We start from the raw sequence: 13,777 nt of genomic DNA, 5'->3' as shown, positions 1-13,777 counted from the left end.
AAAACAAATAGTTATCCGGATAAACAAATCAAAAGTTAACGAAGTAATGTATCAGATACAGTGTACTCACCGGAATAATGGTGTCCTTCAGCACCGCAAAATGATGCAGAATGAATGAGCCAAGTTGTAGCACCAGTCAGGCAAAGGACAGTCACACAAACAATTAAAAATTATTGTATAAACGGTTGCAATTCCTCACAGCAAAAGGAGAAATGCAATCCAATCCTCCTATTAAGTAAGGAGAAAATAATGACAGGCCCTCCTCACCAAGAGGAGTGAATGGTGCCCACCAACTTCCTCCCTCCTTCCCAATCGAAAAGGAGGACGTAGCACTCCCTCACGTACGTAGAGGGGGATACCTCCCACAAAAAGTGGGGAAATGCACAGACTTCCGCTGCCGCTAACTAATCGCGGGACAAAATACTCCCGCGAAAATCGAAAAACACGAACGTTCCACGAGTAAAGCAGCTTACAGAGAGGAGAGCACTGGAAAGGGCGGAATAGAGATAGCAAGGAAAGTCAAAATGACAGTAGAAAATGAAAATGTCGACGCAACAAACAAAGAAAGAATGAGCGCGACAATAGAAAACGCGATCGAGAAAGAAAGGAGATCGCGCTTCGAATCTCGCAGGTTGCGAAAAGTAGGAGAGCGCGACAGAGAAAACACGAAGAAAGAACACGAATAGCCGCTCTATACGAATATACACTGAAAGGGGAACGCGATGCCAGAGAGGTCCAGCACAACAGGCGCGCAGCTCACCGCAGGGAAATACCCTCCCTCCTTACACACGATGGACGTGGAGAACTGTGCACGCCAGTGCCTGAACACACTGGAAGCTTTGACAGAATGGCTAGCGAGTGCAGTGAATACACACCGCACACACGAGCTATCCGGCAACGCTATCGCGCGAAATATCAGGCAAGTTAAAACTCGTCTGAATTGGGACACACAGGTATACACAGGGATACAACACGCAACGAATACAGTGATATCACGCAACGACTGGGGCAAGGGAGGTCCACCTACCCAAGCCACCGAGACACACGTGTGGAACGAAACACGTGAAACAAATATGACAAATGTTGATCTAGCACGCAGACGACCACCACGCAAATACACGTAACGCGTATACAGGGCTAGACCGAGATCTAGACCTGGACCACGTTTAAAAAGAAAAACGCACCACGCAAACAATGACAATCGCACTCACAAGCTGAAATCACGCCAAAGAATAATTTCAGCAAACACCACCGACAATCAAACTAACAAACGAAACACGCTTGCAACTAGAACAATCAGAAAAGATGACATTTCAATGAATTTGGAGCTCCCTGAATACAGGTGGGCCTGGTCTAGTGCAAGATGTCACAAATCACGCACTGTCACTCAAACAATCAACACACTCCTCCTCCCCAACAAGCAAAATTACCAATGAAAACGATTACACCAAGACAAGTAGACAAAACAAGCACAAAACGAGTTACACTACAGGAACAATCGACAAACGTGGACACCGCCAAGCTCCCTCGCGCTGCCAAGAGCTCTCGCCTCGGCTCCGTCGCATGTGCTCCACCCTTCGCGTATCGGTGCGGTATAGGAGTGCAACGCCTGTTGGCGAAAATAATAGCGGCAGCGGAGTCAGCCTAAAATGCGGCTCTATGTCCACGAAAACAATGGCACAGGAAGTAGGACAATTGTCCGTGACGCCACTGTTGTAGTAACGGTAGTACTTACCGGCACTACTGGTGAGTTGCAACTGTAACTTGTCTTGTAGCTCAGTCAGTATGTCTTTCAATCAGGTTCCAGGTCACAACTGAGGGATGCGCGTACAGGCAATCCCTTTTATACCTCCCCTGTAGACAGGGGGGTTAGGGTGAAACCGCTAGGGGGCGCTACTACTACAATACTATAATAGGGAAGTACCGGTACGGCGGTAGAACATTAGGCCTGACGTTTGTAGTAGAATGTCTATCTACGCCCTAACTGTTAGTTTTTAGAATAATGCTAAGATAATTGGTCTATATTACTTGATACTAGTTCTAGACTCTAACAGGTCAGATCCTGTGCAAGTGTCCCTATTTAACGTTACAGCACTAGCGTAAGCAAGGTTAGTGATATACAGCCACACAGGGCTGCCACCTGAGCTCACTCATTGAGAGTGAGATTCACTCTGACTCATTTTGGTCCTTTCTCACTTCTAAAACTTTATTTCATTTGCATGCATTTGTTATTGATCTCACTCATTTTGACTCCTTAAATTATAGCATTGGCCTGGCGTCTTACTCTCAACTAGTTTCCAATGTTTGCAGCCCTGGATATAGGTTGAGTTCTACTAGAAACTCTAGCATTGTTACAGTAACGTTAGTAATGGTTAGGCCTAGATCTAAAAGGCTTGGCCTATCTAACTGGACGTTAGCTAGATTCTAGACACAAGTTGTCTAACGTTTAAGACCAAAGAGATCGTTTAACAACTGAGTTAGGGTCCAACTGAGATCTTCAAGTTCTAACGTTAACATTTTTAGGCCTAACGGTAGTAGGTTAGAGTCTAACATTGTTACTACCGTTAGGTAGTAAAGTTCTTACGTTAAACGTTCGAACTAACCTTGAGTAACAATGTTACCAGGGGCGTCACCAGCTTTTTTTCAAGGGGGGTGCGTTTTGACACTATAGCGCGATGTTTTGGACAGACATTTGGAATATATCCCCAGACTTTTAATGTTTTGTTTTTTTTTTTGTTTTTTTTTTGTTTTGTTTTGTTTTGTTTTGTTTTTTTTTTGGGGGGGGGGGTGGGGGTGGTGTTAATATGCGAGTGAGCGAGCAAGGGGGGGGGGGGGAGGGTGTGGAAGTGCCTGTTGTCTCCACTCCTCCCACGGTGAGAACTTTTTGCATTTTGATGTTGTAAATGGTGCAAGTTGATGTAGGTTTTTTGCGTGTTTTTATCGACTTGAAACAGTCCCACTTGTTTAAGGTAGCAGGTATACATTTTAATGGAAATTGGTGCTGAACAATGTGCCTATAAATCATATCATTTCAATAAACTTCTTGTATTGATTCTTACACTGATGTCATGAACGAGACCGAGACCGAGCAAGCAGAGCGAGCGAGGGGGGAGGGTGTGGGAGGGGGCCACTCCTCCCACGGTTAGAACTGAAATTGCATTTTGATGTTGTAAATGGTGCAATTTGATGCTTGCTTTTGCTTGTTTTATCGACTTGAAACAGTCCCACTTGTTTAAGGTAGAAGTATATTTTGATGTAGATTATTATTGAACAATTTGCATATAAAATAGTATCATCCAAATAAACTTCCTGTTTTAATATTTACACTGAATTTCATGAACGCGGCCAAGCAAGAGCGAGCGGAGTGAGCGAGGGGGAGGATGTGGGAGGGAGTGTCCCCCTCCCGCGGTGAGCACTTTTTGCATTTTGATGTTGTAAAGTGTGCAATTTGATGCAGGTTTTTTGCGTGTTTTATCGACTCGAAACAGTCCCACTTGTTTAAGGTATCAGTACATTTTGAAGTAAATTGTTAATGAACAATTTGCCTATAAATGGTATCATTTAAACAAACTTCTAGTATTAATTCTTACACTGATGTCATGAACGCGACCGAGCCCGAGCAAGCGGAACGACCAAGGGGGGAGGTTGTGGTTCCCCCCCCCCCCAAATGGATTATGGAATGACGGTGTGAAATGACACATTACTGGCAGCAACATCAGGAAAATTGCATAACAATTAAATGCGAGCGAGCGAGCTTGAAAATTCTGACACTCTACAGTAAAAAAAAAAAAATGCCGTTTGTAGCTATATTTTTTCGCTTTGGAATTTAAGGGGGTTGCACCGGGTGCAACTGCTTGCAATAGCTGGCAGCAATATCAGGAGAATGGCAAAACGATTACATGCGAGCGAGCGGAGCGACCGAGCTAGAAAATTACACATTTTATTTTTACAGTCCAAAAATTGCCGTTTGTAGTCATATTTTTTCGGTTTGGAAATTAAGGGGGGGGGGGTGCACCGGGCGCAGCTGCTGGCAATTACTGGCAGCAACATCAGGTGAATGGCATAACGATTAAATGCGAGCAAGCGAAGAGAGAGAGCTTGAAAATGTCGACATTTTACAGTCCAAGAACTGCCGTTTGTAGCTATATTTTTCGCTTTAAAAAAATATAAAGGAAGGGGGGGGGGGCGCACCGGACGCAACTGCCGGCAATTACTGGCAGCAACATCAGGAGAATGGCAAAGCGATAATGCGATCGAGCGAAGAGAGCGAACTTGAAATTTTTGACATTTGACAGTCCAAAAACTGCCGTTTGTAGCTATATATTTTTCACTTTCGAAATAAAGGAGGGGGGGGGGGGGCGCACCGGGCGCAACTGCCGGCAATTACTGGCAGCAACATCAGGAGAATGGCAAAGCGATTAAATGCGATCGAGCGAAGAGAGCAAGCTTGAAAAGCTAGACATTTTACAGTCCAAAAACTGCCGTTTGTAGCTATATTTTTCGCTTTGGAAATTAAGGGGGGGGGGGCGCACCGGGCGCAACTGCTGACAATTACTGGCAGTATTGCATAAAGATTAAATGCGAGCGAGCTTGAAAATTTTGACATTTTACAGTCCCCAAACCGCCGTTTGTAGCTATATTTTTTTGCTTTCGAAATTAAGGGGGGGGGGCACCGGGCTTAACTGCTGGCAATAACTGGCAGCTAATGGCATAACAATTAAATGCGAGCGAGCGGAGCGAGCGAGCTTGAAAATTTTGACATTTAAAAGTCCAAAAACTGCCGTTTGTAACTATACTTTTTCGCAATGATCACCCTTTCATGTCGATTTCAAAAGCAGTTTACTCACCCTTGAATTACTATTTTGGTATCTTTGGTACGAATTTGTGAAGGGGTCTGGGACATTCCATTGTATTTACGGGTGTGAGCCCTATACGAAGGCAGTCCAGGCAGTGGACTAGACTAACAGCAGCCCACCCTGCTTTTTTTTTTTAACCAGCGGATGGGGGGGGGGGGGCACCCCCCCCCCTCCGTAGTTACGCCATTGCTTTTGGGTGAAATAATTGGACATATTTCTAACAAAAAAGCAACAATTTCTTTTCATCGCGGGAATTATGATTATGTGGGGTGGGGCAAATGGTGCGCTTGCTTTCCAATATTTTTATGGGGGCAAAATTTTTTTTTTCTTTCAAAAGCAAGAAAATCTTCTCATTTGTTAGATATTAGTTATGGGGTACAAAATTATAATAGGCTTGCTCCTCCAATATTTTAATGGGAGCAACTTTTTTTTTTCTGTCCAAAAAAAAAGGTGAGAAGGAATTCTTCTTGTCTCTGGAATTATGGAGGGGGTTGGGCAAAATGATATACTTGCCCCTTCATTTTTTATTTTTTTTTTTTTTTATGAGGCTTAGGCTCGCACTTGGGCTGGCAATATGGATTGGTCAGAAGTAACGTACATAGACCCAACATTCTTGTAAGTAGCACACGTACATGCAAACGTGTACGTGCTCCGTACCGTACGGATGTACAGTACGGTCGATAAATAGTAAACACTGTATAGAATACTAGTAGATATGTATAAAGTCAGTGCTGCCAGAGCCATCAGGGGTGCGAATTTTTTTTGCCCACGAATTTGTTGTCCCTGGTGCAAAATTAAAATAAAATAAAAAAAGAATAATTATTTAGCGTCCGGCGTTGATGTCGCTCGCAGTCTGATTTTTTTTTTTTTTTTTTTTTTTTTTTTTTTTTTTTTTTTTTTAGGGGCTGAAGGGGGGTGCGTTCGCACCCAACGCACCCCCCCTGGTGACGCCCATGGTTACTGTTAGAACTAATCAGATAAATGGGCTCTTTTTACAATTCTGACATGTTAAGAACAACTCGGATTTTTTTTTTTCTGACGTTAGGCCTAACCAAGTTAGATGATATCAATCACCCCAAACCATAATCGACAACGTTAACGTTACAGCGACTAACGGTCTGGCTTAGAAGTTAAGGTTTAATACACTACACTACAGTGACACTGTAACGTTAGTCTTGACGCACTAACTCACAACATTTTACTGTTTGTTATTTTATAAGCTTTTCATGAATTCATGAATTGTCTTCACAAAAATCTAACGATTATTGTCCTTATACCCAGAGTAGTCTTATAAAAAACAGAAATTCACCTGCAATCCTTGGAGTTGATTTCCGGTGAGAGGAAAGCCGTCCATGACTGATCTTTGATGACAGTACAACTACACCAAGGAGGAGCGCGTAGTTATCCCCAACTAACTACATACAGCACGTAGGCGCAGGCGCAGGCCTGTCAGATTTCTGCACGCACACACACGAAAGCCCGAATTTGTATATGCGCACGTACCTGCACGTAAGTTCTTGCGCACGGGCCGGCGGCCGGGGGCGTCCGCGGCGGGTGCAATTCGCAACCGCGTCAAGTTTTACCACAAAGGGACCTATCTGACATAGGACGACTCGTGGTAAAGGGTTTGTTACATTTCTCATCAGAGGGTTTGAGATAGACCACCCTATATTTGTCAAAAATGCGTTTTTTGCTTAGAAACTTTAACACGACAAAGAGGAGAGTCTATATGTAACAATTATGCAAAAAACTCAAATTCCCCAAAAATTGAGATAGGACAGTTCGTGGTAAACCCGTCGACATGTACTTTGTACACGAATTTCAATAATCGATTTTAAATGATGTTGTGGTTATATGATAGTTTTACTCGTCGTCTGTAAGCCTATGATTGTCTTTATTAAGTTTTTACAAGGGTTTCATAATCATGTAGACCCAATGGAGATGCATGTATAGAAATGTATAAGACTCGGGTCAGAGACTTTGTCTTCCTGTATGTACTGCAGTGGCGGATCCAGAGTAGTTTGCAGGCACAAACCCTTGTTGGTCGTATAGGAGTCTGCATGCGCCAAGACTAATACACGCACCACCGCACTGCAGCCTCTTGGGAGAAGATACAACACAGGGCGTATGGGACAGTGCCGAAGTGGTGCATGTAGTAGTCTTGGCGCAGACTCCTTTACGACCAACAAAGGTTTGTCCCTGCAAACTAGATCCAGAGGGGGCGCACCGGGCGCGCGCCCCCTCTTTATTTTTTTAAAACAAAAGAAATACGAAAAAAAAAGGGGCGCGTGCGCCCCCTTTGATTTTGTAAAGGCGCCTCCCCTTTATGGAATTCCTGGATCCACCCCTGTATGGCACCATGCATGTATACAATATCTATGTGTATTAACATCAATCTGTGTCAAACGTGTTTAAAGGTTGGTTTGAACTCTGTAAACTGCATTTTTGTCATTTAACCTTTTCTTTGCTTTGTTTGTTTGGAGGAAGTTGCAATGAGTAGTATACACAGCTAGGTGATTGTTTCCTTTTCAGTTGTTGACAGAGGTGATTCATGTTACCACAGATATGTATATTCTATAGAGGGGTGGGCCACCTTTCCACACCCTTTTCAGCACTTTTGAATGGTTGATGGAGTTATTGCCATGATGACTGTAAGAAACGTAAAGGCAGTGGTTGTGTGTGGTGTTATTTGGCACGCTTGGTTATTGACGGTTTCATTTCACGCCATTTCTCGTATATAGGTGGAAAAGCAGTGCTCCCTTTGGCAGACTAAGAAAGGGTTAACAGACGCACCCCCTGTTCAACTGGAGCTCTACTATGAATCCAGGTGTCCTGACTGCCGTCAATACATTCAGAACCAGCTGTTCCCGACTTGGCAGAAGATCGGTGATTCAGGCATTCTGAACCTCACTCTGGTTCCTTACGGCAATGCTCAGGTTAGTTGTAAGATAATTGTCGTCTTTTTTATCTTCATTCAAATTTGGTTAATCAAAAGAAAAAAAAGCAATGATTTAATATCAAGCTGGTAACGTATTCCAACTCCTTATCACTATCTGACTTTTTGGCGCGAAACGTTTTGAAAGAATATCTTACTATTTGAAATTTGTTAGATTGTGAGGAACTCTTCATTCTTCCTTTGCTTAAAAGGATAACCAACGTAGATAGCAGATTGTGCGAGAAGCGATCAATTCCCGCAATTACAAATACATGCAGGGCCCGAAGAAACTGAAGTACGGAGTTAATCGAAACAGGGAGCAAAATAAATAAGTTTGAACAAAATAAAAGATGGCTTAGAAAAGTGGAAGTTACACGAGGAAAAGAATTCTCCATTGTGTACCCGCTGGCACACTGACCCCATAAAACTAATACAGGTTGTGCAAAGACCGAACACAAGTACCGTATTCCACTCACCGTTCTATGTAGTCTGTCTCTTTTTCCGATGTTAATCGTAGAAGGTTTCTCTCTCTCTCACCCTCTCTTTCTCTCTCTATGTCAGGAGCAACAATATGACGGCCAATGGTACTTTACTTGTCAGCACGGGGCCACCGAATGTCTGGGAAATCTGATTGAAACGTGCGCACTGAACTTTTACGCAATGCCACAGGCGTTCCGTTTTATCAGCTGCTTGGAATACTACGGCCCGACGCTGACCAACGCCGAATATGTAAGTCACACATGGTCCAAGTTCGCCCATGTTTTCAGCAGTCAGGGTGTATAAAAGCCATGCAGAATTCAAATTGATATTAATGATGATAGAATTGAATAAACAGAGTGAGAGAGGATTTTGTTAAACTCGGACATGGCATTAGGGGTCACGATGTTCGTTTGTCCGATGGTATATGAATCTGAAAGTGAAAAGAAGGTGGTTACCTTCAAAATTACAAATTTTATTTCGTTTCCGAATCAAGGAAATTTTGAGATAACGAACTGTAATTGAAGAAACAGAAGAATATACAGGGTGGCTCAAAAAGAACGGAACGCCTAAGATCTTTGATTTCAGCAATATTGTTGCAAATATGTCATCATGTTGCATACTATTAGAAAGGCCATTCTTTTTCCAATAAAATGAGACCACGCCCTTTAATTTCAGTTAATGTGTTACGATTTTAGGCCCATTTTTGTCAACCCTTGCAATTTTCAAAATGCGATCATTTTGCACTCTCAGAAATAAAGAAACCTTGAGAATTCGGCTTGCCGTAGAACCAGTAGCGTTCGCAATGTGCGGAATGTGGGGCGGACAGTGTTATTAAAGTCAGGTTGTCTCATTCACAATGGTAACGGACAATGACAGCCACATTCCACACATTGTGAACGTTACGGCTTCTATGGCAAGCCGAATTCTCGCTGATTTCAGTGTCCCTGAGAGTGCAAAATGATAACATTTTGAAAATTGCAAGGGTTGACAAAAAAGGGTCCTAAAACCATGATGCATTAACCAAAAATAAAGAACTTTGTGTCATTCTTTTGGAAAAAGAATGGCCTTTCCAATAGTATACAAAATAATGACATGTTAGGAACAATATTGCTAAAATTAACAATCTTAGGCGTTCCGTTCTTTTTGGGCCACCCTGTATAAATGAGAAATGAATATGGAACCTCAACCATTCTCTTTGTTGGATTTTGATGTAGTTTATATGTTGTGAATTTGCACAATAAACGTGTGAATAACCTTGCGAGGTGAGAGGGTAGAGCTGTGAGACTCCGGGGACATTTCAGGCGTGCGCAACTTGATCGATGCCCGGCGCCCTGTTTGCCAAATCGCGAGACTCTTTTTTACATGTGTAAGAGGGAGGTGTTATAGTAGGTTTGGCAACTCTTTGTAATCCATGCAAGCATAGTTTGGGTTCTAAAGCGTTACAGTGGGGTGTCGAGCATTCCTCTTCGTTGACTTTATCTCAAAGATGAAATATGGAGCCGAGGAAAAAGTTGTTTAGGGTTACATGTGATTGAATCACAAAATGTATTGTAACATAAGAATGTCAATAAAGTACTAGAATTTCTTAAACAGTTTTTGAAAGAATTCGTTCTCATCATAATGCTCCATCGAAATAAATTGGAAATTGGTTCCTGTTAAAAACTGAATTATATTCCATAACGCACACATACCTTTGTGCATGTTGATTCTTATCATATAATCTGGCTTATTTGATCTTTTAAATAAGGTAATAAAGTAATCTGCTGAAGAGTGTTCGAGCGCGATTATCTACTTCATGCAGTTGAAAGTGTAATTCTAACGCTGCATTTGACTCTTCTGCCCCAACTCAGATAAACTAGAGCAAACTGCAGCAGGAGACGTCTTTTTTTGCTTTGAGAGCGTTAGTCCTTCATCACTGGCGCGTTTCTTCTTGTTGTTGTTGTTTTGTTGCTGTTGTTTTTGTTTTTGTTGTTTTGCCTGAGCATGACTTCAAAGGAGGGCAGTAGTTCCCGATGTACTGTATATGCCGAATATTTCACGAGGTTTTTATTTTCGCGAATTTCGCGAGTCAGGTGCTATTCGCGAAATTGATCCGGATGTGGATGTGACATACATATTCTCCGTTCAGTACATGACTCCACAATCACGAATTTAAGCACTCGCGAAATCGTCGGGAATTCCTGATTCGCGAACATTTAGACTCGCGAAATATATGACGTATATACAGTATTTACATGGATAAGGGCTAATTGTGCTGTAGCTCACGTTCTATTTGCAATTCTGATTCATTCTTTCATTATTCATCCTTTCTGAACACATAAAGTGCGCCTCCATGCAATCCCTCGACTACTCGAAAATCGAGACGTGTACACAGAGCAAAGCAGGGAACGACATGGAGCATCAAATGGCCCTGAAGACTAATGCCTTGAATCCCCCGCATCGATACGTACCCTGGTTCGTCCTGAATGGGGTGAGATATTGAGCACAGTCTGCATTTTTTCATTTCTTTTGATGGAGCTGTTGCACCTGTGAAGAAGACTTTGTTCCTTAAGTAGGAGCCGATGGAAAAGTTTCTGCGAAGCAAGGTTGAGCACAAATGTTCTTTAAGGATTTTTGTAGAAACCATCAATATTTGTCAAAAATATAGTGGAAATGATCAAATGCAATGCCAGTGATTCTCAGATATTTATCGTACTTGCGGAGAGCTCTCGACATCACGAGCGTCTTAAGCAAAATGCTGAATAATTTGATGCAATGACATATTTAACATGTCATTATTCACAATCTGTGTATTATAGATATATCTGTAAAGGGCCTAAAAGTACAATGTTCATTCATTGCAACAAGGTGAAATTTGTTTCGATTGTATGCGTGTCTTTTCAAACGATCACCCGTGGTATGTGAACAGACCTTGCATGTTCCAATGTACTCCAGGAAAAAACTTACCCAATGAAAATCATGGAATTCTTCAATCCATTGAGTATCATCCAGTTTACACGTCCATATGAGATGGCGTTTTTTTGTTTGTTTGTTTTGTTTTTGTTTTTTCAACTATGATGTCTCTGCCGACCCAGGGGTAAAAATGGGTGCCTGGTTATGTCAGGGTAATAATAATGCCAGTGTCCTCTGGAATAACGATGGTAACACTGAGGCGGTTACCTTAGGTGAATAACACCATATTTTTGTTAGAAACTGAGAAACTGTCGGTTGTTTATTTTCAATGCTAACATTTCCTCCATCATTTCTTTCAGTATTTATCATTTAATCAGTCAACAAGAAATTGTCAGTCGTTGATTATCTTTATTTTTTTCTTTTGTCAGTCAGTTTATCAGTCAATGTATAAGCCCTGTTTGGATCAGTTTCCCAAAATTTCATTTTTTTTTTTAGAACAAAGTCGACAAACATTGAAAACTTGATGCAAAGAGATCCGTGTAATGATACTGCGACAATACGAACTCGTTTCTTATGTCCCGTCCCATTGGAAACAATTGTTTTGTGTTGTTATAACAAAGTACCATACTAAATGGAATGCAATTTTGCAAACGCAAGACCCTTCACGTTTTCCCCACTAAAGTGTGAAAACGATGTAAGGAAATTCTTGCGATACAGGAATGATAAAGTTATAGGCAATGGGTCACTCGTTCTCTGATTCAATCTTGCTTTATTGGTTGCTTTCTAGGTTCACACCCGGCAGATTCAGAATGAGGTAACGTCCAATACCCTGGGCGTGGTCTGTGACACCTACACGGGCCCCAAACCTGCAGGGTGCGCCACGCTCCCCAAGGCCTGCTCCCGAGAGTAAAAACCAACCTCGTCTCATTCCTAATCTGGAGTCGCATCACCACATTCTTCTCTTGATACCTGGTCTTCCGTCAGACAGCGGTGAAGTTCCCTCAAGAAAGATAGAGAGAACATCATTGTTGGCACTCGTGTCGTAGCTAATTCATTATAAACTTGTTGTAGTCAGTCAGGTGTTCATTGTCTACTTAATATTCTAATGGGGTATTATTATCTACCAATTCTAAACGGGGTATTAATATCACGTTAAAACCGCTCATCAATGAAGGTATGAAAAATACAGCGGCAAAATACAACCTTGATATCGATTGTGATGACCCGGGATACTAGCGTTGAATTACGGCACAATAGTGTAAAGAAAGAACAAAGAAAAGAAAAGAAAAGAAATTAAAAAAAGAAGGAACATGTAGCTTAGCAAAATGTGAAGCTTGATCGAGAATGATCGATATGCAGAAATCGTTGCGTAATCTAAAGCTTCTTTACAACCCGACGCAGAAAAAGAGGAGAGCGGTCACTTAATCTTCGTCTAAACGTCCACGATACGAATTCTAAAGCTGTCTATTAACTTCTTCATCAGAGATCATTTGGATCATTTTCTTTTATTCATTTGTAATTGATGATTAATGATATTTTGTTGCATCAATAGACCAAAATATTAAGTTACATGAGGTATTGTGTATCAGTCGGGTTGAAAAAAGTGCATGTTATCTCAGGTACTAACGTGTAGTTAGTGAGCATGGCATAATAGTGAACCAAGATTAATTTTTACTTTCTTATTATGTGTATGTGTGTGAATTATAGGGTGACTCGTGTTGTGTTCTAAACTTGAGTTGCATTCTCACCTTATACCAGATATCTATTGGACAATATTTTTCTGATATCATAATCATTCAAAGTAAACGAGTGCATGTTGTACATTCACCACCGATGTGTTTGTAAAACCTTGGAATCGTCAAGCCGTTTCCGTACAATCCCAGGTACGTGACTTAAATGTCAACACACATACAATGTACGTTCATTCGGCCGTTGGCATTGTAGATCCATATGGATAGCGGAACAAGGTGACGCTTTGCAATATTATGTCAACTCAGGGCAGCTAATGTCTACCTTCTAACAAAATATGCATGCATTTACCATTTTCTATACATTTTTAGTTTAATAGTAAAGAGTTATGCATATATAGCAAGGATACCCTGGATACTGAGAGACTTATCCACACTTTTACGATCCGGTTATCAAGAGGTTCTGCCAAGATCGTGAGTGGTCCTGTTTGGATGTGCTATCATTTTATAAAAGCGGGTCCACGTGCGCTTTCTAAAAATGTTCACATTTAGCAAATGCGTGAGATACGTCACGGGAATAAACTTCAGAAACGGGTAAAAAGTGCGATGTTTAGCACTTTATCTCTGGGATTTATACGCTTGAAGCCTATACTGCACTTACCAGAGACTTCGACGAACCACAAGTGGGCATCATGTGTTTATTATTTTGACCGACACCGTAACCAGTGTGCTTGAGGAACCTTGTAACATTCTTCATATTGATTGTGGGCATTAGGTTTGTGATAACACACTTCAATTATCTATTTTGTTGAGATAACAAATCGTGCCCTTGACTTCAATAAAACTATTTCTACTGATTCAAATCTAATTCCTCAGTCTTTGAATGTTATTTGAATCTTTACTCTGCAATAACTGTGAGCTTACTC

General features: G+C 41.5%; 1 protein-coding gene across 1 annotated transcript; it reads left to right on the top strand.

Annotated features, from left to right (window-relative positions):
- Positions 1-722: 722 nt before the first annotated feature.
- LOC139735476 (gamma-interferon-inducible lysosomal thiol reductase-like) lies at positions 723-12,073 on the top strand. Its single transcript, XM_071646232.1, has 5 exons — positions 723-863; positions 7,598-7,792; positions 8,353-8,520; positions 10,595-10,741; positions 11,951-12,073. The coding sequence occupies exons 1-5, from the start codon at positions 723-725 to the stop codon at positions 12,071-12,073; spliced, it is 774 nt and encodes a 257-aa protein (XP_071502333.1).
- The last annotated feature ends 1,704 nt before the right edge of the window (positions 12,074-13,777 follow it).

Source organism: Diadema antillarum, unplaced genomic scaffold (genome assembly GCF_040938485.1).
Source record: "Diadema antillarum isolate AM-2024a unplaced genomic scaffold, OU_Dant_1.0 seq00000581_RagTag, whole genome shotgun sequence".
Lineage (NCBI taxonomy): Eukaryota > Metazoa > Echinodermata > Echinoidea > Diadematoida > Diadematidae > Diadema > Diadema antillarum.
Note: the sequence above shows the minus strand (reverse complement) of the source record. Positions and strands in the feature narration are given on the sequence as shown.